Raw genomic sequence first — 25,715 nt, 5'->3', positions numbered from 1 at the left:
TGATTGTTATGGACTAAATATCCATAAATTCATGTTAGCCCTCCTCAAATTCATATGTTGAATTCCTAAACCCTACTGCAGCCTCTAAGGAAGTAATTAAGGTTAAATGAGATCATAAGTGTGGGGCCCTGATCCAACAGTTAGGTGTCTTTGTAAGAAGAGGAGAAACCAGAGTGTTTTCTTTTTTTTATTTTTTTTTTAAATTTTAATTTTTTAAAAAAATTTATTCATTTTAGAGAGGAGAGAGAGAAGGGGGGAGGAGCTGGAAGCATCATATGTGCCTTGACCAGGCAAGCCCAGGGTTTTGAACTGGCGACCTCAGCGTTTCCAGATCGACACTTTATCCACTGCGCCACCACAGGTCAGGCCAGAGTGTGTTTTCTATTCTCTTTCTCCTTCTCTCTGCCCCAGTAAAGGTCATGTGAGGACTAGTGAGAAGGTGGCCCTCAGCAAGCCAGGAAGAGGCTTTTACCAGAAAGCAAAACAGCTGGAACCTTGATCTTATACTTCCAGACTACAGAATTATGAACAAATAAATTTCATATTTAAGCCACCGAATGTACGGAGATTCTTATGGCAGCTGGAGCAGACTGACTGTGATTAGTAGGACGCAGGTGGGTGGTGGAGAACAGGATGTAGCCTGGAAGACTAGAGGGGCAGTGGTGCCAGTAATTGGGGTAGAGAACCCAGCAACAGGAAGAGGAGAGCTTAGTTATGGTCAATGGAACAAACACCACTGATTTTTCTGAACTCAGGGTTTATCTCACTCAAACATAGAAATACAGAAGTTAGCTATTTAAAACCATTTCTTCAATAAATGTTTATTCATCCCTAAACCATGGTAGCCACTGTGCTTATCCTGAAAATACTAAGTAAATTTAAAATTCACTCTCTGCCTTCAAGGAACTCACAGTCATCCATTAGAGAGAATTATTGCTCCCGTTTGCAAAGCTAGCATGCTAGCTGGAAAGACCATTTTCCTTTTCTCCACTTTAAAGACCTGGAGACCATCAGAAGGGCAGAGGTAAAATCCCATACGGACAATAGCTTTGGAGTCACATGAACTGAATCTGAATATGGGCCTTGAAATATACTAGCTGAGCAATGATCATGGGCAGTTTCAGGGTTCTCACTTGTAACTGCAGAATTGTTTTAAGATCCGAGAGGAATCATTTAGAGCAAAATGGTGGGATCTTGATAACATTATACGGAGTGAAATAAGTAAATCAGAAAAAACCAGGAACTGCATTATTCCATACGTAGATGAGACATAAAAGTGAGACCAAGAGACATTGATAAGAGTGTGGTGGTTATGGGGGAGAGGGGGGAGAGGGACAGGGAAGGGGGAGGGGGAGGGCCACAAAGAGAACTAGATAGAAGGTGACAGAGGACAATGGGTGATGGGTATGCAACATAACTGAATGACAATATAACCTGGACATGTTATCTTTGAATATATGTATCTTGATTTACTGATGTCACCCCATTAATAAATAAATAAATAAATAAAATTATTAAAAAAAAAAAAGATCCGAGAGGAGAAGGTAGGGGAAATGTTTTGTAAATGCAGTATGCATGTTAGCAATTATCATCATTATAAAAGGTACATGTCTAACCTGCGGAACCTAGAGGTGAATCAGCCATGGGCAGCAAGTCAGAAGTGAAAGGCCGGCCTTGAACCCTGTGGGTGGGTAGGAGTTCTGAGATGGGAGAGGGAGTAGACTGAGGCAGTGGGACATACAACAACAGGCTTTGGGGTCCTCCAGACATAGCTCAAATCACAATTCAGTCAGTTATTAGCTATGGAAAATTGAGCATGTCCTATAATTGATCTGAGTTTGAGTTTCTTCATCTGTAAAATAGAATTAGTAACACCTACCAGGGAAGGTTGTTCTGAGTACGTAAAAGGCTTGGCATGGTGCCTGGCAGACTTGCCATTCAATTAATGGTAACTGTTGTTCCTATTAAAATATTACTGTTTTCCTCCCCTCCTTCCTAAGGGGTTTGTGTAGGTAGTGAAGTAATCTGAGATGCCAAGAAGTGAGGGAAATGGAAGGGCTTTTATGGCTTACTTAAAAAGTTATTTTTAAAGGGGGGGAAAAAAAAGAGTAGTTCAATTTGGCTTTCTTCCCCTAATCTAGGGTACAAACAAAACCCTTGTAGAAATGACCTCTGTATTATTTTGCTTGGAGTCACAGAACATCCATCTTGATAATTATTCCTTGTAGTTATTCTTTTTTTTTTTTTTTTTTTGAGAGGAGGGGAGATGGAGAGACAGACTCCCACATGCGCCTGACAGGGATCCACCCAGCAACACCCCCTCCTTTGGGGCCAATGCTCAAATCAACTGAGCTATCCTCAGCTCCTGAGGCCGAGTTGGACCAACCAAGCCACAGGCTGTGAGAGAGGAAGAGAGAGAAAAGGGGGAGAGGGAAGAGACGAGAAGCAGATGGTCTCTTCTCTTGTATACCCCGATAGAGGATTGAACCTAGGATGTCTGCACACTAGGTTGATGCTCTATCCACTAAGCCAACTGGCCAGGGCTGTATCTATTCTATCTAAGTAAATCTACTAATCACTGGGTTTTTTTTTGTTTTTTTTTTGGTGTTGTTGTTTTTAATGAGAGAGGCTGAGAGAGGGAAGATAGGGACAGACAGACAGAAAGGGAGAGAGATGAGAAGCATCAGTTCTTTGTTGTGGCACTTTAGTTGTTCATTAATTGCTTTCTTATATGTGCCTTGACTGTGGGGCTATAGTAGAGTGAGTGACCCCTTGCTCAAGCCAGCGACCTTGGGCTTCAAGCCAGCGACCATGGGGTCATGGCTAGGATCCCACACTCAAGCCAGTGACCTTGGGTTTCGAACCTGGGTCCTCTGTGTCCAGGCCAATGCTCTATCCACTTTGCCACTGCCTGGTCAGGCTACCAATCACTGTTTAATAAGGGTTCTCCAAAGGCAATGCTTCCCAAACTTTAATGTAAACATAAGTCACTTAGGGGCTTGTTAAAATGCAGACTTTTATTATGTGGATTTAGAGTGGGGCATTAAATTCTGCCTTTCTAAAAGCTCCCAGGTGAGGCCCATGCTGCTGGTTCATGGGCCACACTTTGAGGAAGGAGCAAGACTCTGCAGGAACGTGGACATATCTTCCTTGGCATGGTGTTCACTGTAATGGCCTGCTTCTTCCTCGTGACCTACCTACTTACAAACGAACTACTAGAACAGTAACAAGCCTTTTTCAGACCAGATTTAGAAAGTCTACAACAGGACTCATTTCAGATCAATACCGACTTTTCTGAGTAGCCTACTTTGTGTAAGGTGCTGGGGATACACAGGTTAGTAAAACAGAATGAAGTAGTAGAATGAAGGTTTCTGAAGACTGCCTTCATTCTAATACTGTATGCCATTGCAGACTGTTCACTTTCTGGGGGAAGCCATACTGTCTTCCCTAAGGCCTAACATTATGCAGATACTCAATAAATACTAAATGAATGAATCAATGAGTTCATAGTAGTTTCATTAAAAATGTCTTTTTGTAGTACATGACAATGAGACACTCTTAAACTGCATTCTACCTTAAATATCACATGTAATAGGTGGTTAAATTAAAATGAGGCTGATAGGGTGGGCCCTAATATAATTTGCCTGGTGTCCTTATAAAAAGAGGAGATTAGAACACACAGAGAGATTCTAGGGATAAGAACACAGCGAGAAGGTGGCCATCTGCAAGCCAAGCAGAGAGTCCTCAGAGGAAACCAAACCTGATGACACCTTATCTTAGACTCCCAGTTTCCAAATCTGCGAGAAAATAAATTTCTGTTGTTTAAGCCTCCCAGTGTTTGGTATTTTTGTTATGGCATTATTAACAAACTTATGCAGATTTTCACAGCTTTTATGCCCAGATACAAGACTCCCTTCTGTAGGGTACACAAAGTGGAAGAATAATCTAAGATGGGATGGATGAACCTCAAGAGTGCAGTGGGAATGGGTTATGTAAGAACTAGGAGAGACAGAAGGTGAGACAGTAGCCCAAACTGGGCTAAAACAGCTGATGTGTACGTACACACACACACACACACACACACACACACTTCCTCTTCTCATGTACCAACACAAAGTCTAGGGCTATTCTTTCCCCAAATAAGACTGAGAGCAGCTTTTTGACTTATTTTTTCCCCCTTTGGTAGCAGAAGGGAGACCTTAGCTATCCCTTTGTATGCAAAGAGCTAAAGAGTACTTGTGATGATAAGGCAATGAAATTGACTTTCTGACAAACAAAATAAAAAACACACAGTCAAATGAGATTTCTGCTGGTCACATAGTAGCTACATTTGAAGCCTGATTCTAAAAACAGTTGTATTATTAATTTTTGTTCAGCTCAATTTGTAATAAACATGCCAACTCAAACGTAGAGAGATGAGGGCTTCCTTCAAAACAGTCATTCTGGAAGGCCTTACCTTTTTCTAACTATGCTACTTTTCTCAAATCATTTTTGAACTGCTTTTAGGGTCTGTGATTCTTCTGAATGCTCTCCACGGTGACTCTTGAAGGTGGATTTGATTTTCAAAAACAACCGAGGGTCCTTCTGGGTCAACTCCAGTTAACTAGTCAAACTGTGGAATGCCAAGAGGATTGACCCCAAAGTACCCAGGCTGATGTTTCTTGAATGAATTGTATTTAACCCAGAAGACAGTTTCTAAAGACAAACACCAGACATGTAGTGAACATGTTATAAGCATGACATCAGGGAAGGTGGGGGATGGTGACTGCTCTGAAGAAAATAAACAAATTTTCTTTTCAAGCAGACATACAAGTTTTCTAGTGGTTCCCTTTACCAGAATATTTCCTCAGGTCTGGATCTATCCTGCTTCATAGGACCACAGTATCCAGAAGTACAAGGACTTCACTGTTTTAGTCAATTTTTAATCTCCAACCTGGATACTTGATGTGTGGAGTGAACAGCTGATGGAAAATTAAATGGACGGGGGTTAGTGTCTAAGGAGTTTGGGGCTTACTCTGCAATTTAAAGGGCATAACTAGGACCCAGAGAGAAGCTTGGGAAAAACAAATTTCTATTCCATGTTAGAAGGCCCTAGTCAACAGCTGGAGCTGTCCAGCAGTGTAGTGAGTCTGCCCTGGAAAAAGTGAGCTTTCAGCCCTGGGAGTTTCAAGTAAAAATTGCTTGCTATGGGAACCTAGAGAGATTCCTCCTGTAATGGGCGAGGAGCTGTATGCAATGATCTCCAAGCACTATCTTCAAAGACCATCCTGCACAATACCTGACAATTGGTAGACCCTGAAAAATACTGGAATGAAATGAGGAGAAATATAGGGCATCTTATGAATCAAGTCAGGGGGAAGAGGCTTGGAGCTCAGTCAGCTGCAAAGGAAGTAGGGAGAAGTGAAATGAAAAGAGCAGGGAGTCACGAGATGGGGTCTATCTTGAGTTTTATGGTACCACAGGAGAACTGCTTTGGGTACCTGAAGCCTCACCGGCTTAGGAAAAGGTACTATTTCCGATGGGGGTAGAAGTTGAAGAGGGAGATAGATCACTGCTCACCCTTCTTAAACTCCTCCAACACCGTGTCCAGACGAGTATCATTGAAGACGCAGTGCAGGGGCCGGTTGTAGAAACGGGTGACGGTGAGGAGTGGGGTGCAGTCGTCGGGGTCCACGAAGGCCAAGTCCTTGACAAACAGAATGTCTACAATGTTGTGCCGCTGGTCGCCCTCGTACACGGGAATGCGAGTGTAGCCACTGCGCAGAATCTCGGACACCGTGGCGAAGTCCAGCACGGCGTCAGAGCGCAGCATGAAGCAGTCTCCGAGAGGGGTCAGGACCTCCTCCACAACTTTGGTGCGCAGCTCCAGGGCACCCTGGATGATGTTGAGCTCTTCCTTCACCAGGTCGTTGTAGGGGTCCGCGGCCCGCAGCGTCTCCAGCAGCTTCTCCCTCGTGTAGAAAGTGCTGATCTCCTGGCGCAGTGCCCAGTCCAGCAGGCGGCCCAGAGGGTAACACACGGGGAAAGCGGCTGCCATCAGGAGCCGGGTCAGGCACACGCTGTGCGAGGCGATGGCCAGCCCATGCCGGGAACACACCGAATACGGGCAGATTTCCGCACCCAGGAACACGGCGCCAGTGCACACGAGTGCCGGCAGCCACGGGAAGTGAATCCCCGCCTCGCCGTAATCTTCCCCCGGATCCCCGACGCCCGGCGGCAGCGAGGTGTACAGCCAGCCGGCCAGGGCAGCATTGGCTCCGGCTTGGCCCAGAAGCAGCGTGCAGAGCAGATGGGTTCCCCTGCCGCGCACCGCCTGCACGCGGCGCGCCTGCTCCTGCTCGGCGGCCGAGCCGCTGTTCCGCAGCACCCGTAACTCCACCGGGTCCAGCGAGAGCAGGCTCAGGCGCAAGCCGCTGAACAGGGCAGAAAGGGCGAGCAGCAAGAGCGCCCCAAGCGCCCGCAGCCACGCGGGGGGCAGCAGGTCCCCGCCCGGGCCGTAGAGTCGCGGGCGGACGCGCAGCAGGAAGCCGCCAGCTGCGCCGTGGTGGTGCCAGGAGCGCCCGTCCCAGGCGCACAGGGAAAAGAGCTTCCCGCCACCGCCCGCGCCGCTCCGCTCTGCCTCGCCCTTGCGTAGCTCCCGCACCCGCACCTGGACTAGAGCCGAGCCCGCCACGCCTCCGGGGCGCAGGGGCCCCAGGACCTCCACGTCCGACGCCCAGTCGCTCTGCTCGCGGCAGCGCTGCGGCCCTGGCGGGCGCGTGGGGATAGCACTGGGCGGCAAGCCGCTCCCGCCCGGGGGCTCCTCAATAAACACGAGCCGCGGAGCCCAGTCGCCGGTGCCGTTCTCCCCCGGGGAAAGGGTGGGTGCGGGCACCGGCGCCGCGGGCGTAGCGGGCCCGGGCTGGAAATAGACGCGCAGGAGGAAGCTGGTGCCTTCTGCAGCGCGTAGGGTACCCCCCTCCAGGGATACGCGGCCTCCAGCGGTGTCCTCGGGCCTTAGGCCCAGCAGCCAGGCGGCGGCGGCCGGGGGCCGAGGGGACAGGGAGAAGAAGAGAAGGAGCACAGCTCCCCGGCTGCAGCAGTCCCGTAGTCTTACACCCAGCGCAGCTGCCGCTGCCGCCATCCTGCACCCGGCGCGGCTGCACGTGATACTGCAGAAAGCAGAGCGAGAGCAGGAGGGAGGAGGAGCCAGAGCCGGGAACCGGCCCCAGGCAGGTCACCACGTGTACGCCCCCTGCGCTCGCTCGTGGCCTGGTGGTGGTGGGGTTTCAAACCCTGCCTGGGTAGAAGGCCCCGGCCGGAGGGTGGAGATGGTCATCTATCATCTCACGGTGCGTAACGCCGACGCACTTTGGTATATCTGAGCTGCAGCCTGGAGAAATCTTGGCTTGGAGCATGGCCTCCTACTTAAGCAGTAGGGCGCTCCAAGGCATACCCGGCAATAATTCCCTGCTGGACCCTCTGCTTCCCTATTGGCCCGGGAAATTTCCCATCATTTTGCTTGTTTTGCCACTAGCGTTCCCCCTTCTGGTCAAAAGATATTCTGGAGTTAAGCCTTGAATTTGAAAACTTTGTATTTGGTCTCTACTCCAGCTGATCTTGGATATTTAAAGTTTTCTTAATTACCTAAATTCAATGCCTTAAGATTCAATTGTACATTAGTAAGAAACTGTTGTAGTAAATCATGATACCACTGTGCGATAGAATACTATGCAGCAGGAAAAAAGAACATGTATCCACATGTTTGTGATATGGAAAAATCTGCGGAGTTGAAAAGTGGCAAGGTGCAGAACAATGTATACAATATGCTACTGTTTGTGTTAAAAGTATTCATGTACAATTTTATATGTACACACACATATATAAGATATTAGATTTAATATGCCAAGGATATGAAATACATTTGTAATAGTGTTCACCTCTGGGGAGCAGGACTAGAGTCTGGAAGCTTAGCTGAAAGGTATTTAAAATACACAGACGTGCGCATGTACACACACACACACACACACACACAGGAAATTGCAGATAATATAGAGATCCCAGTACCCTTTACCCAGTTTCCCCTTTATGGTTATTTCTTCTTTTACCTTTTTTTAGAGGGAGAGAGAGACAAGAAGGGAGAGAGATGAGAAGCATCAACTTGCGGCACTTTAGTTGTTCATTGATTGCTTCTTATACATGCCTTGGTGGGGAGGAGAGTGGACCACACACTCCAGCTGAGCCAGTGACCCCTTGCTCAAGCCAGTAACCTTGGACTTATAGCCAGCAACCTTTAGGCTTAAGCAAGCAACCATGAGATCATTTCAATGATGCCACACTCAAGCCGATAACCCCAGCTCAAGCTCAAGCCAGATAAGCCTATGCTCAAGCCCACGACCTCAGAGTTTTGAAAGTGGGACCTCAGTGTCCCAGGCGGACACTCTATCCACTGTGCCAACACCAGTTAGGTCCCCATTGTTATATCTTAACTATATTGTCATACCAAAAATAGGATATTGATATTGGTATAATCTGGGTATAGTTCTGACATTTTATCACACATGTAGATTTCTCTAACCATCACTGATATGAAAATACAAAACTATTATTCTATCACCACAAATATCTGAGAGAAAAACTTTTTACTGAATTCCTTGTATTGTTTGATTTCACCATGGGCCTGTTACTTTATTTTCACGTTTGTGCATTTATTTTTAAAATTTATGTTGTAAAATTCACTTTTTGCTTTACTATTCTGTAAGTTTTGACAAATGCATATTCATATAACCATCACAATCAAGAATAGTGCCATTACCCCCCAATTTTTGCCCTCATTGTCTCTTTGCAGTCAATCCTCCCTTCATCGCATCCTCTGGCAACAATCGAGTTGGCCTCCCCTATAGTTTTCCTTTTCCAGAATGTCATATATTGGAATAACACAATAATGCAGCCTTTTGGATCTGGCTTATCTTAGTTGGCATAATGCATTTGAGAGTTATCCATATTGTGTTTATTAAGAGTTCATTCCTTTTTATGGCTGGGTAGTATTCCATTATATGGATGTATTACAGCAGGGGTCCCCAAACTACGGCCCGCGGGCCTCATGCGGCCCCCTGAGGCCATTTATCCGGCCCCCACTGCACTTCCGGAAGGGGCACCTCTTTCATTGGTGGTCATTGAGAGGAGCACATTGACCTTCTCATTAGCCAAAAGCAAACCCATAGTTCCCATTGAAATACTGGTCAGTTTGTTAATTTAAATTTACTTGTTCTTTATTTTAAATATTGTATTTGTTTCCGTTTTGTTTTTTTACTTTAAAATAAGATATGTGCAGTGTGCATAGGGATTTGTTCATAGTTTTTTTTATAGTCCGGCCCTCCAACGGTCTGAGGGACAGTGAACTGGCCCCTTGTGTAAAAAGTTTGGGGACCCCTGTATTACAGTTTATCTATTTATTAGTTAAAGAATATTTGAGTTATTTCTTGTTTTGGGCAATTACAAATAAAGCAGCTATAAATGTTCATGTGCAGGTTTTTATGTGAACATACATTTCATTTCTCTTGACTAAATTTACCATAAGTCTGTATTACTTTTTAAAATATAAAAGTAAGATTTATTTGGCATATTACCTTTGGTACCTCTTACTAAATTAAGACATCTTTGCTTTGTTGAAATCTTATTTTCCATAGAATGTGTGAGACCCCAAAGATATTTATTAAGAAAACCTTGCAGAGGATAAAGCTCAATACAAACGGCCACAGTTAAAAGTTACCTTCTTTTTGCCTGACCAGGCAGTGGTGCAGTAGATAGAGATAAAGCGTTGGCCTGGGATGATGAGGATCCAGGTTTGAAACCCCAAGGTAGCCAGCTTGAGTGTGGGCTTGCCAGCTTGAGTGTAGGCTCACCAGCTTGAGCGTTGTGGTCACAAGTTTGAGCATGGGATCACAGACATGACCCCATGATTGTAGGCTTGAAGCCCAAGGTTGTTGGCTTGAGCCAGCTTCTCATCTCTTTTTCTTCCTGTTTGTCTCTCTTGCTAAAGAAAAATAAAAAAAAGTTACCTTTTCTTCATAACAAGCTAATCATACAGAGTGGAAATAGCTCCTTTTTTGTTTGGGACTATAGAGACCTTTGTAGGCTGCTGGTCACAGTCTGCTATTGCCTTAAAATACACTACATCTTGTCCACTACAAGCTGCCTCTGGTATGGGCTGCTTATGCGATAGATGGATGATTTAATTTAAAGGGGGAACATTGAGGCATTTATTTGATGAATAGGGGAAAGAGAGAAGTGGGGTCAGGCATGTGATTGTTTCCCTTAAGTGTTGGGGGGGGAAAGCTCTCACTTTTCTCTTGACAGTTAGATCTCTCTCTTCTCTCAACCCAAAGCTTCTCAGCACAAATGTACGTAATCGTAAGGGTTTTCTCACCCCTTTTAGGCCAAGGGACTTTATCATCATTATAATACCACCTAATACCTTTATCAAGTTTTAGAGTTACAAACGAATTTCATATTTATTATTTCATTTACACAATAGCCTTGTGAAGTCAATATAATCACCCCATTTTACAGATTATATTAAATGACCAGTAAAATGTCTTTGAACTCGAGGTTGATGCTCCCTCACCCTGCAGTGCTGACCAGTATCAAAATAAAACCTTTCAAAAGTATCAGATCAGGAATTTAAAAGCTAAATTTGGTTATAAAAAACTACAAGCTTAGCCCTGGACAGTTGGCTCAGCGGTAGAGCGTCAGCCTGGTGTGTGGGGGACCCGGATTCGATTCCCGGCCAGGGCACATAGGAGAAGCGCCCATTTGCTTCTCCACCCCCCTCTCCCTTCCTCTCTGTCTCTCTCTTCCCCTCCCGCAGCCAGGGCTCCATTGGAGCAAAGATGGCCCGCGTGCTGGGGATGGCTCCTTGGCCTCTGCCCCAGGCGCTAGAGTGGCTCTGGTCGCGGCAGAACGACGCCCTGGAGGGCCAGAGCATCGCCCCCTGGTGGGCAGAGCATCGCCCCTGGTGGGCGTGCCGGGTGGATCCTGGGCGCATGTGGGAGTCTGTCTGACTGTCTCTCCCCATTTCCAGCTTCAGAAAAATACAAAAAAACAAAAACAAACAAACAAACAAAAAAAAACTCCAAGCTCATTGAAGGTACATTTTTGATGCAGAAAAGCAGAAGTAAAAATAAACTGTAACTCCACTAACTCAAAATAAACACTGTTAATATTATGGCATCCTTAAAATTTTCTACATAGACAGATAACTGAGAAATACACACATGTATTTGTATACTTTATATTTAAATATATGTTATACATACAATTCTAGTCTGCTTTTGTCACAACATATCAAGAACATTTTCCCTAATATAATAAAAATTCTTTCATAAAGATAGTTTTAAAGAATGATACTATTACATATATATGTATTATAGAGAGAGAGAGAGAGTGAGAGAAAGAATGTAAGAATGATTCTACTTCCAGTTGCACCAGCTCTAGCACCAGTTATTAGCAAGTGTTAGGCTTTGGAAAGTCGATCCACTTTTCTGGGTCCATTTCCTCAACTGTGAAATGAAAGACAGTTTTAAGGTCACTACCTTTTCATGAGTCAGTGGGTAGGGGCTAATGTGAATTAGCTGGCTGAAGATAATCTGGAGAGACTGAGTACTTTTCCTTTAGTGAACAGGAAATTCTGGAAAAGTACTGGGTTTCCAGTGTTCTGCTGTAACTGAAAGGGCTCAGTTACAGGTTCAGGCAGTGTGACTCGACTACGGAAGAGATGCCAAAATAGCTCCCCAGAATGGGAATGTTGACCGTCTTCCAAGCTTACAAAATGAGCAACTCCTCAAGTCCCAGACAGATGGAGGAATGAAGCTTGCCTCTAATCTCCTGACTTTGCTATTTTAGCATATGTTAAAATGGTTTTTTTTTCATTGCTTGTTCATTGATTCAACAAATATTTGTTAGTCAACAAAGTACCAAGCCATGTGCTAGATATTGGACATAGACAGATATCATCCTTGACTTCATGGAGCCTTCATTCTACTATGGATGACAGAGATGAACTAGAAATTGCTTACCTACCTAATTAATTAATTATTCCTATGAAAGACATGTTCAAAGTGCCACATATAACTAGAGAAGAAGATCTGGGAAGATTAGACCCCAAAATGAAATTTAATGTAAATGGAAGAATTATACATTAAGAAGAACATAAAAATGTCATATTTTGTGTCTTCTATTTCTTTTTGTACTACTTTTAAAACTATGACAATGTATTAATAATATTTTTAATAATATAATCAGTTAACATTTACTGAGGGCTTACTATGTGCCAAATATCTGTTTTTATCCTCACAATAGATGAAAGAAAAATGAGACTCTAACTGGGTAAGTTTGTGAAAGTCATATCATTAATGGATAGTGGGGCCTAATTAGACACACAGTCTGAGTCTAGAGTCTACAGTTTAAAAAGTTAGAAAAATATGCCTGGGCCAGATAGTTTAGTTGGTTAGAGCATCATCCCGATATGCCAAGGCTATGGGTCTGATCCCTGGTCAGGGCACATATAAGAATCAACCAGTGACTGTATAAATAAATGGAAGAACAAATTGATGTTTCTTTCTCTCTTTCTCTCTCCCTTCCCCTCTCTCTAAAATCAATCAAAAATAAATAAATAAAAAGTTAGAAAAACAGTAATACCAGGTAACCCTTATATAAGGTCCACTCTATATCAGTGTATATTAACTTACTTAATTCTCATAAGCACCTTTGAAAGTAGGTATTATGATTATCATTTCCACTTTAATTGATGAAGCTGAGCTACAGAGAAATTAAGTACTTTGGTGGCCAAGATTATACAACCAGTGGCAGAAATGCTGCCACAACATCACAGTACACTACACTACAGCTATTATACTTTTTGCCCATTTACATACATGATTCTACATAGTTGTACTTCTAACATTTCTACAATTAAAATACTGCTTCCTTTCCTTCCTCACTATAGTGCAATTATTTTCCCTTATTAAAACTGTATATATATTTTTCCTTTCCTCTTCTTACCCTGTGTTATTATCGTTATTGTTGTTCATTGGTTTTACTACAGGCATAGAGGACTGAGTTAATCATCTTTCTCAGTTAATGGGCTATGGAAAGGCCTCCTCCCCATCCAAATCCCTAATCCTATCTCCTTCTCATTCAGGCAGCCACTCCTGTATTTTGATATGCTTTTCTATAGCTAAGTATCTTTGTAAAATATACAGTATTGGTTTGTGTTTGTTTTTCTTTTATTGAGATGTGATTCACATACCTTAAAATTCACCCTTTGAATTACATAATTCAGTGGTGTTCAGTATATGCATAAAGTTGTACAATCATCATCCTATATACTTCTAGAATATATTTTTAAAAATTTTTATTTATTGATTTTTTAGATAGAGGAGAGAGAGAGGAGGAGCAGGAAGCATCATCTCATAGTAGTTTCTTCCCTCGTGTGCCTTGACCAGGCAAGCCCAGGGTTTTGAACTGGCAACTTCAGCATTCCAGATCAACACTTTATCATCTGTGCCACCACAAGTCAGGCTAGAATATTTTTATCACTCCCCAAAGAAAACCCATCCCCTGCTCCAGCATTTAGCAACCATTTATATACTTTTGGTCTATGTACATACTTTTAATTTTCATAAAATGTGCTATAGAACTTGTTCTGTTTCTTGCATTTTCACTCAACACTATGTTTATAAATCTGTCTGTGTTGCTGAACATATGCTTGGTTTGATGTTTCTAAATTCTGGGTGGTCTTCCACAGTGGATAGCCACAATTTTATTTTCATCTGTTCCCTTAGAGATAAATAGTTAGATTACAATCAACTTGCCACCACCACCAAGCCACAGTGAAATTCTTAACCATTCCCTACTGGACCTGTGAGGGATTTCTCTGGGATGTACCCACGATGAGATTCTTGGGTCACACATACCTAATTTCACTTGGTATAGCCAGAATACTCTCCACCAGCAGTGCCTAAAGTTTCCTGTTTTCCCATATCCTAGCCTGAAATTAGTATTTCCAAATTTGGCCAAGTTGATGAGTATGAAGTGCTATCTCATTTTTAAAATTTGAATGTCTCTTATTCCTAACAACTTTGATTATCTTTTCACTATTTGTTAGCCTTTCAGGTGTGAAATGGGGTGAAATGGGGCTAAAGTTTTGAGCTGGCATCTAAAGTACATCTGCTCTTATATGAACATATATTCAAACATGCTTCATATCTGAAAACACTATCCCCCCTCCTTTACTCTGCTTGAAGCCGTGGACCCCACTCAGACAGAAGCATGGAGATAGAGCATCCTCCCCAGTCAAGCAGGAGTAAGGCATTCTGGACTTATTAATGTTTACAATAAACCATTAATTGTGTGTACAATATTTCTGAGATACAAGCATTTCTATCAGTTAGTAAGTGAAGCTCCTGCCTAGGGCAGGGAGGTCCCCCTTCTCCCGAAAAAAGATCAAGAATTTTCTATGGTAATGATTAATCCCCAGCATCTAGGCAGTCAGAAAGTGAATCCCACTTTGGTCACCAGCTAATCAGATTATTAAACTAAATCCAGTGTGGGGTACCAGACTTGGTCACAAAATGCTGGAAGCAGAGGTGGTAACTTCCAGCCAAACAATTAAAAATATTGAAGATTTTTTTTTTTTACCATGAGAAGATGGAGAAATTTTCAAAGTTATTCATATGTGATTGGCTTGAGTGCTGTATTTTAGGATAATCTGCTTCTTGGATGGGCAGGGGAAAGTCAATCTGATTAAGACAGTTTTTAATGCAGGCGAATATTCATTATTTTCTTTATAAAGCAATGATTCTCAAATTTTATTAGGCATAAAAATAACTAGGAGGTTTGATCTTTTAAAATAGATTCCAAAAGAATACACAGGAAACTAGTAATATTGGATGACTAGGTTGCCTCTGTGAAGAAAAACTGGTACCTGAGAAACAAGGGTGGGAGAGAAACTTTCTCCTTTTGATCTTTTAAAATGGATATAGTTAACATAAACTTCTATTAAAAATAATTTACATTTAATTTTAAAAAGGCACATTCCTGTGTCAATTTTGATTCTATGGATCTGGAACAGGACCCAAGAATCTGCATTTTAACAAGCTTCTACTGTGATTCCAATACAGTTGACTCACCTTTTGAGAAACAATGACATAAAAAAGTATTCTTTTTATTTTTTTTTAAATTTTTTTTATTTATTCATTTTTAGAGAGGAGAGAGAGAGGGAGAGAGAGAGACAGAGAGGGAGAGAGAGGAGAGAGAGACAGAGAGAAGGGGGGAGGAGCAGGAAGCATCAACTCCCATATGTGCCTTGACCAGGCAAGCCCAGGGTTTCGAACCGGCGACCTCAGCATTTCCTGGTCGATGCTTTATCCACTGCGCCACCACAGGTCAGGCTAAAAAAGTATGCTTAATCTCTTTTGGATTTACACACTCCTGGGAGTTTCTAATAAAAGCTCTGAGGTTTTTTGCTAGAAAACTGCACATGTACTCAAGGGCATGATAATGTGAATATGTTGTGAATACAATTACACGTGAACCACACTGGCATCATATTTATGATCCTTACGTTAGGAACTTCTGATATAGAGGTTTTGTTCTATATTATGGCAAGGAGTTTTTGTTGTTGTTGCTGTTGTTAGTTGTTTTAAAGAGAGAGTTTTAGAGAATTGAGAACATTTTTGGGCATGCACGTGTATACAGGTGTGTGTGCATAAAAAAGAGCAGAGGTGATTTCTACTTTTGATGAAGGGGTCTGTCTCCATTTCTAGAACCAGCTCCTAACTAATAAAAGAGCAGAGAAGATGAATCCCTCAACAATTTCCCTCCAGCTACATCCTGTCCACAAACATATAAATGAAATTCGAAGATGACCCCAAAAGAGGATATGCAGCAAACACCAGGAAAGCCAAAGAAATTATATAAAGCATAAACAATATGGCAAGGAGAATGACACTCAACTTGGAAAAATTTCAAGTAGAGGCATCTGGAGAAAAGTAATTGGAAAGAAAAATTTTTATGGGGAGGGCAACACCTGAAAAATAGTAACAGCTATTAGAGACCCAAGGATTATGCTAAATGGCAAATTAGATATAGGTCTATTGCATAATATTACGAGAAAAGTATGACACTGGCCTCTTGTCACAAAGCAGGAAGATAATGTCTCTTTTTGTTTGGCCCTAGTGCAGGAGTAGTCGGCCTTTTTATACCTACCGCACACTTTTGTATCTCTGATAGTAGTAACATTTTCTAACTGCCCACTGTTTCCACAGTAATGGTGATTTATAAAGTAGGGAAGTAACTTTACTTTATAAAATTTATAAAGCAGAGTTACAGCAAGTTAAAGCACATAATTATAATTACTTACCAAGCTCTTTATGTTGGATTTTCACTAAGTTTGGCAGAATAAATCTTTATAAAACAACTTACTATAGTTAAATCTATCTTTTTATTTATACTTTGGTTGCTCGGCTACCGCCCACCATGAAAGCTGGAACGCCCACTAGTGGCAGTAGGGACCAGGTTGACTACCACTGCCCTAATGAGATAGGACCTGGGATGCTGTTTTTAGTGTTGGACACTTTATTAGTGGAATATTGTTGATTAACATTGGGAATTTGGAAGCAAGAAATGAGAACAATTAAAAGCATTTACTTGACAGAACTCAACTGTTCAAAACCAATGTCACAGTGGTAAAGAGGAATAATGAAACTATGTTCTTTGATTGTGTTACTGAGAAATTAAAGAAATCAAGGTTCTCTTTTTTCAATTTCAGCATAGAAACACTGATTGTTAGAGCTGGGAGGGATTTTGGAGATGAACTTTGATGACCTTTAAGTTCTTGGGCAGTGCTAAAGTTTTGTAAACTGGGCAGGTTGCCCTTGAGCTGTTCATTCCTTAGAGATCTAGCAAGGGTCTTTTAAAAACATAGATCTGATATTCTCCTAATTAAAGTTCCCCAATGAATTCCCATGGTATTTAGAATAAATTTAGCCTTTTAACAGGGCGCACATCATCAGGTTTTTGCCTGAATCTTGGCTTCTATAGCTCTCCTCTGAGCTCACCAATCTTCAGCCACTCTGGCCTTCTCCCCATTTCTAGAGCTCCACACTTTCCCAGCCTCAAAGTCTTTGCATTTGCTGTTGTAGTCAACCTGGTCCCTACCGCCCACTAGTGGGCGTTCCAGCTTTCATGGTGGGCGGTAGCGGAGCAACCAAAGTATAAATAAAAAGATAGATTTAACTATAGTAAGTTGTTTTATAAAGATTTATTTTGCCAAACCTAGCAAAAATCTGACATAAAGTACTTGTTAAGTAATTATTATGCTCTTTAACTTGCTGTAATTCTGCTTTATAAATTTTATAAAGTGAAGTTACTTCCCTACTTTATAAATCACCATTACTGTGTAACTGGTGGGCAGTTAGAAAATTTTACTACTAACAGAGATACAAAAGTGGGAGGTAGGTATAAAAAGGTTGACTATCCTGCTCTAGTCTAGATCCTTGCAATATTAATTCCTTCTCCTCTTTCTTCCTTATATAACCATGTTATCTAATGTCACCATTCCCATTCCATCATTCTGTTTATAACATTATCACATCTGTAATTAACTCTATTTACTTGTGCATTATCTTTTTCCCTTTTTAAGATGTAAAGTGTACAGGAGAACAAGGGCCTTTTCTAATTCACTCAGTCCTATAGTTCAAGTGCCTTTCATGAAGTAGGAACTAACACATATTGAATTCTTACCAGATTCTTGATTCTGTTCAGTATTTTACATGTATCAAGTCACTTAATCCTCGTAGCAACCTTATTAGACAGGACTGATTATCTACACATCACAAATGGGGAAACAAAATACAAAGAGGCTAAGTTTAACTTGCCCAATGTTAAACAGCAAGTAAGTGGTAGAGTGGGGATTTGAATCTCAGCAGTGTTATTTATCTGGGGTCTGAGAAATTAACCTAAGAGCCAAAGCTAGCATCCAGGGCTTCTAGCTTCCTGGTGTTCATCTGCCTGGAGAACAGGCAGTGGATTAATTACATGGGTAGCTATGAGCTACTGTATTTCCCCAGGTATAAGATGCACCTTAATTTGGGGGCCCTAAATTTGAAAAAAAAATGTATTACATAAAGTTATTGAACTCAAGTTTTATTCATCATAAAATTCATGCAACTCCTCATCACTGTCAAAACTTTCATCCATTAGCTTGTCCTCACCTGTGTCTGATGATGAATCACTGTCTTCATATATTGCCTCGCCCTCAGTTCCATAGATGGCATTTGAAATGCCACAACCACTGTATAAGGTACACCCAGTTTTCAGACCCCAAGTTTTTTTGAAAAAGGGTGCGTCTTATACATGGGGAAATATGGTGTTACCTTTTCCTTTGTGAGAAATTCTAATTAATAAAGATTTGTCTCCATATTTGAGAATGTGTGATCTTGAGTCATTCCTTTTGGGAATAATGAGGAAAAGAGACAATTTGGAAAGGGAGGAGAAACAAAAGCAGGAGGAAAAACATGATGGAACAAGATTTGAGCTTTTTGTACTATACAGTGTTGGGAAAGACCAAGGAAGCCAAGAGGAAGGAAAACAAGGACATGTTTTTTGGGCCACTAGGAGGCAGAGAACTGGGCTGGTATAAGAGGAACTGGGGGCACGTGCCTTGATAGGAACTTACTTATCATGGGCCAAAACAAGACCTATATAACCCTGTATTTTGGAGAGAAGATTGAGAAATATGTATCTGTTCTGCTAGACCAAATAGACTAAACAAAGTGTGTAAGGCCTTTTGTATTGGGCATCCAAGTGACTCAGTCTCTTTGAACCCATGGAACCAAGGATGTGGGAGTCAGTGACAACTGTGTGTTATAAAATCAGAAAAACATATTTAGATGAAGGAACCAACAGGACGTTTTCTCAGTTTGCAGATTATCTGCAATCAAGGAAAACAAATTTCCAAGCATCCAGTCAAAACTGAAAATTTTTTAGCAAGCATGGGATGATATATTGAAATTAACTGCTTCATTAACAAGATTGAAAACATATACACAAGGGACTTCATTGGTTCATTCATGATGGCCTTGGCTTCTTTGACTCTATTTTCCCTGACTCCAGTCTTATTTTGTTTCTCTATTATTTTCAGCACAGAGCTAGATCTTTGTTAAAATTTCATTTTTTAAAATTGACTTTATTTTTGCCCTGGCCGGTTGGCTCAGCGGTAGAGCGTCGGCCTGGCGTGCGGGGGACTTGGGTTCGATTCCCAGCCAGGGCACATAGGAGAAGCGCCCATTTGCTTCTCCACCCCCCTTCCTTCCTCTCTGTCTGTCTCTTCCCCTCCCGCAGCCGAGGCTCCATTGGAGCAAAGATGGCCCAGGTGCTGCGGATGGCTCCTTGGCCTCTGCCCCAGGCACTAGAGTGGCTCTGGTTGTGCAGAGCGACGCCCTGGAGGGGCAGAGCGTCGCCCCTGGTGGGCGTGCCAGGTGGATCCCGGTCGGGCGCATGCGGGAGTCTGTCTGACTGTCTCTCCCCGTTTCCAGCTTCAGAAAAATACAAAAAAAAAAAAATTGACTTTATTTTTTAGAGTAGTTTAAGGCTCACAGCAAAACTGAGATGAAAGTACAGAGATTTTCCATATAACCTCTGACTCACATATGCATAGACTTCTTCATTATCAATGGTCCTACCAGGGTGTTACATTTGTTATATATAGCACTGGGGAACACTTTTTTTTTTCATTTTTCTGCTGCATGAGGTTTTAGAACTGTTTCTATATATTTCTGCATCGCTGATTCCAAATCTGAAGTCTGTTTTTTGATGCATGCTCTAGTTTTTATGCAATTTTAATTTCATTTTGTTACAGTTAATGGTATGCGTTGGTTTTTAAATTGGAGTTAAAGGGCAACGACTCTTGAATTGAACATAACCACAAGGCAATTAATGTTTTACAAACATCACTTTTACATAATTGTAGTTGTTTTTACATGTAAAAAATTATTATCTGATAAAAACACTCTCTTATTTTGTTTTAAGATTGAATCATGGCTTCTTCGAGTAGGCGTCAATGTAAGAATAGTCCTGACACCTTCCGTTATATATGTGGCTGTTACACACTTCAAGGTCAAAGGCGCAATATTTCATCATTTGTGACACGTGCATATATTGCCTATTTTCAAGTTCCCTTTGGCGATCAAGACAAAAATTGGGCTCCTCATATTGTGTGTCATAATTGTGAGGAAATGCTTCGTGACTGGACAAAAGGAAAACGCAAAGGTATGCCTTTTGGTATTCCCATGGTTTGGTGTGAACCTAAGGACCACAGCAGAGACTGTTATTTCTGTCTGATCCATACAAAGGGCATCAGCAAGAAAAAATAGCATATGATCGCATATCCTAATATTCCTTCAGCAATACAACCTATCCCACACTCTGAGACACTCCCAGTTCCAGTTTTCAATGGTGTTATTTCTTCTAAGGACGAAGAAAGTGAACATGGTGATCAAGTGTATTTTGATAAGATGCATGAGGAAATGGTAGAATCTGAAGGGTCTTCTTCTGATGCTAAGCAGTCATTAGCCCTTCAGCAGTTTAGCCAACTCGAATTGAATGACTTAGTAAGAATGATATAAAAATTGTCCTTGACTTTCTGAAGTATGAGAAGCATTACTGGATCATTTGTGTAGATCTTAAAATGATAAATTTCTTGCTAGGACAACAGAGAGGTATCACGAAGTATCCTTGCTTTCTGTGTTTATGGGACAGCCGAGCTCGGGAGAAACACTGGACACAGAAGGAGTGGCCAAAAGTGAAGCTCTGGAAGTAGGGATGCAAAATATTGTGAATGAACCTGTAGTTAATCGAGACAGGATCATTTTCCCCCCACTTCACATCAAACTTGGCTTAATGAAGCAGTTTGTTCAGGCTTTGAATAGAGAAAGTGAATGCTTTCAACATATTATTTCTGCTTTTCCTGCCTTGTCTTTTGAGAAGATAAAAGCAGGTGTATTTGATGGACCTCAAATTTGAACCCTCACACGTGACGAAGAATTTGCCAGGAAGATGAATAGGAGGATAAAGCAGCATAGCAGTCTTTTGTGGCAGTTACAAAGAACTTCCTTGGCAACAAAAAAGCAGAAAATTATGAACTTCTGGTTCAAAGGATGCTGTTGGCTTTCTGCGACATTGGATGGAACATGAGCATTAAGATTCACTTCCTGAACAGTCACCTTGGTAAGTTTCCAGAAAATCTTGGAGCTGTTAGTGACGAGCAAACTACTGCTGGAGCATCAAATGAGATTGTCCTCAACAAGTACATAATGCAAGAACTACAAACACAAATTTTTGCCTTAATAGAATTTAAATAAGTTTTGCACAAATTTTATGATTAAAATAAGTGTTTTAATATGTTCTATTTTGAAATTGCAGACAAATTCTGATGCAATCATATCTTTTACTGTATTAGTATATTTACTGCATTATATAAATTATATTTTCACAAAGATGATGTCCAAGAAGACATTCTACTTCATTATGTTAAATTAAATGCTGAAAATTTTACAATAGGATGAAAACCTAAAATCTTGAATTTCAAAAAAACTGTAGCTTATAGAGAAAAACTAATGTCAGATTTGAGATCAGCACACTCGAATTAGATAAGAACAAGTGTTTTTGTGGATGCAACAAAAATTTTGTTCCCCAATGTAATAGAACCTACATTGACACATTGTAATCACCCAAAGTCTATAGTTTATATTAGGGTTCACTCTTAGTGTTGTACATTCTATGGGTTTGGCTATTATTCTATTGCTGTCTTTTTCTGCTTTTAAATCTGTTAATAATTAATGGTATAATATATTTAGCTACTCTGATGGTGGGTGCATATATATATTGCTCACAAAAATTAGAGTATATTTTAAAATGAATATGAAGTAATAAAATATCCTCTGATTTTTGTGAGCAGAATTAGGGGATATTTCAAAAATGAATATGAAGTAATAAAATAGTTCCTAATGTTTGTGAGCAGTTATAGTTCACAATTGTTGTAGCTCTTGGTGAATTAACTATTTTATCATTATGTTATGATCTTTTTAGTCTCTTGTTTTGGCTTTTGCCTGATACAAATATAGCTAAGTATAGCTATCCCTTCTCTTGCTTTGGTTTCTGTTTGCATGATACCTATTTTCTCATTTCTTCCCTTTCAGTCCATGACTGTTCTTAAAGTAAAGTGAGTCTCCTATAGGCAGCATATAGCTGGGTCTTGTGTTTTTTAATCTGTCCAGCCTCTCTATTTTGACTGAAGAATTTAACCATTTACATTTAGAATAATTGCTGGTAGATAAGGACTTACTGTTGCCATTTTGTTGTTTTCTGTTTGTTTTGTAGTTTGTTCCTCTCTTGTTATCTTCCTTTGTGAATTAATGACTTTTTGTACTAGTATGTGTTGATTCTTTTCTCTTTATCTTTAATGTAATAGGATTTGCTTTGTGGTTTCTATGAGGTTTTCATAATACTTTTTTTAATGTTTAGTTTTTTTATTTTATTTATTCATTTTGAGAGAGAGAGAGAGAAAAGAGGGAGGAGCAAGAAGCATCAACTCCCATATGTGCCTTGACCAGGCAAGCCCAGGGTTTTGAACCAGTGACTTCTGAGTTTCCAGGTTGATGATGCTTTATTCCCTGCACCACCACAGGTCAGGCTCATAATATATCTTAAACAGTCTACTTTAAATTGATAACAGCTTAACCTCAATGCATAAAAAAGCTCCACATATTTAATTGTCCTTCCCCCTGGCATATTTTATGTTGTTTTGTAATAATTTACATCTTTTCATGTTGCATACCTATTGAAAGAATCTATAGATATAGTTACTTTTAACACTTTTGTTTTTTAGTCTTTACACTGGACTTCAAAGTGAATTATACACCATCATCACAGGCTTGTAATTCTGCAAATTTGACTGTATATTTACTTTTACCAGTTAATTTTAAATTTTCATGTATTTTCTGGTTACTAATTGGTGTCCTTTGTTTCAGCTTGAAGAACTCCCTTTAGCAATTCTTGTAAGAAGGGCCTAGTGGTGATGAATTCCCTCATTCTTCTGTTTGGGAAGAAATCAATATTTATGAAGCAGAAATCTGATTACATCAATCACTTCCAATGTGTCTCTGTTGCTTTTAGGATAAAGTACAAATCCTTTACTATGGCTTATCAACATCCTTCATGAGCTGCCTTCTCGCTGTATCACATCACTTTGTTTCTCAATGGTGGTAAGTGGCAGAGCTGGGATTTAAACTCAGATAATCAACTTCCAGAGCCAATATTCCTAATTGCTTCCTTGCATTGTCCCAACAGTTATATTGAATTTTTTACATTAGCTTTCATTATGAATTATGCTTTGAACTCTCTTAAAAGATTTTATTTATTGATTTCACAGAGAAAGGAGGGAGGGTGAAGTGAGAATTACAGTGGCTTCACTTTAGTTGTTCATTGCTTGCTTGTTACTTGTATGTGCCTTGATCTGGCAAGCCCAGGGTTTCAAACCAGCAACCTAAGCATTCCAGGTAGATGCTCTATCCTCTGTGCCACCACAGGCCACACTGCTTTGACCTCTCTTTAGGCTTTACTACCTGCTATTGCCTGTGTCTGGAATTCTCTCTGTCCACTCTCTGGGCTTAGAAAAACCTCTCACTATTTATCCTTCACAGCTAAGCTTGGAAGTTTTCTCTAAGAAGCTTTACATGATTTCCCAAGGCAGGGTGAGAAGCCCCTGGCCTATATTTCTATAAATTCTTTTTCTTCCCCTGACATATAACTCTTTCATTACAATTGTCAGTGTACCTTCTTGACAAGAATTTGGATTCTGTGATTTTAGGGGCTGTGATTATGTTATGCATCATTAATCCCCAGCAGGTATTGGAAACATTTGTTGCATAAATTAACAGAAGCCTTAAAAATCCTTACAGAACATTCCCCTATTCTGTAAGTTTTTAAGACTTAACACTAGGGGTTGGGAAGGGAATATTGAGGTTACTTTGGTTCCCTTGGGTGGGGGGTGATTCAAAGCACAACCTAGAGAGAACTCAAAGGCTGCTGAGAGGCTCAGGAGAGACAGAGATGGAGGTCTGGGGTGGATGTGAGCTGGTGCCGCTGTGCTCCCAGGATTTCACCTCCGGGGCTCTTCTCCGCAGGTTTATCCGTGCTCCCCGGCTGGCTTGGGTCACCCGTCCCTCTGTCCCTCCGGGGCGTCCAGAGCCCCTAGAAGGCCTCTCGGCGACCAGCCCGCTCACAGCCAGTAACATCGCGATGCTTCCCAACCACTGACGGGATCGCGGAGCCTCGGCGCGGGCCCAGAACGTTCCCGAAGGAGAATTTCCCGCGGCGGGCCATGGAAAGTTCAGGAACTTTTCGTTGGTCGTCGACTGTGCAGCGGCCCCTTCAGCACGTGTCCCAGCACGTGAGCGCACATCTTTCCCGGGGCCCGCACACGAGGGAGACAGGCGCCGGCAGAAGCTGCCCCAGGCGGGCGCCCACTGGGCTTCCTGTGAGGGGAGCTCTCCGCTCGCTCGTGAGGAAGAGCCGCCCTGCGCGCCCGGGGTTGCGCCGCCGCCGCCGGGGCAGAGGGCCGGGGGAGTGGAAGGGAAACCCGCCGTCGCCATCGGGAGCACGGGGAAGCGGGGGTGAAGAGCCGCCGGGGCCGCGGGCCGAGGGCGGGAGGCCGGCCGGACAGCGCCGGGCGCTGGAGGAGCGGAGGAGCGCGGGGCTGAGGGCGGAGAACCGCAGGGGCCGCAGGGAGCCCGGCCACAGAGAGGGCGCCTGCAGGGACTGACGGATGGGGTCCGGAGGACGGAAGGGCCCCCTACGCACTAGGGGCTGTGGTCGGCGGGGATCAGGCGCATCCCGTCCGGGAAGACCGCCGAGGATGCTGGTTGTGTCTGCACCCCCAGCTGCTACCACTGGACGACCCTCCACGGGGCTGAGGAAGGGAGTAGCCAGTGAGGCTCCGCTGAAGGGCTTGTTATGAAACACTAGAAAGCCCGGCGGTCATACGAAGTGACCGCTGTTCTAGATATTATAAATTGTAATTAAAATGATTTGTGCAAAGGTGTCTGCTAATTCAAACTGAATTACCCAGGGCAGGCGGCGAGGACGCCCCTTTGCTTACTGCCCCACGGGATTTCCCCCTTCTACTTGATTAATTGCTTAAAGTAGAGTGCAATGAAGGAAACCACTGGCGGTACATTTTTTAAGAGCCACCGCTAGCTCAATAAATAAAGGTGATTTAAATAATAAAATGTTAATTCACATGTCAAAGATCTCTTTGTACACAACATTTCCTGTGTAGATCTTTCCATCATTTTTAAGCTCGCCTTGCAGAGGACCATTAATTATTTTTAATTTTACGTCCGTTCTTTCACGAACTCTTGAACAGGCAACATAAAGTTGACCGTGTCCAAATGCAGGCTCAGGTAAAAAAATGCCAACACGCTTAAGCGTTTGGCCCTGAGACTTATTGATGGTCATAGCAAAGGCAAGTTTTACAGGAAATTGTCTATGTCTCAATTGAAACGGCAACCCTGTTTGAGATGGAGCCAAATCAATTCTTGGAATGACATGTATTTCACCTTTAGAGGAGCCAGTCAAAGACTTAGCTATTATGACATTATTTTTCAATTGGAGAA

General features: G+C 42.0%; 1 protein-coding gene across 2 annotated transcripts in view; it reads right to left on the bottom strand.

The window, feature by feature from the left end:
• The window catches only part of CNNM1 (cyclin and CBS domain divalent metal cation transport mediator 1), a 79,227-nt gene extending 72,050 nt beyond the window's left edge, over window positions 1–7,177 (bottom strand). For both annotated transcript variants that reach the window (XM_066239450.1, XM_066239451.1), the window contains exon 1: window positions 5,560–7,177. In XM_066239450.1, the coding sequence (XP_066095547.1) occupies window positions 5,560–7,123 (1,564 nt within the window). In that variant the 5' untranslated portion in view covers window positions 7,124–7,177. The remainder of the gene's footprint in view (window positions 1–5,559) is intronic.
• Between the last annotated feature and the right edge of the window lie 18,538 nt (window positions 7,178–25,715).

Source organism: Saccopteryx bilineata, chromosome 7 (genome assembly GCF_036850765.1).
Source record: "Saccopteryx bilineata isolate mSacBil1 chromosome 7, mSacBil1_pri_phased_curated, whole genome shotgun sequence".
Classification (NCBI taxonomy): Eukaryota; Metazoa; Chordata; class Mammalia; order Chiroptera; family Emballonuridae; genus Saccopteryx; species Saccopteryx bilineata.
Note: the sequence above shows the minus strand (reverse complement) of the source record. Positions and strands in the feature narration are given on the sequence as shown.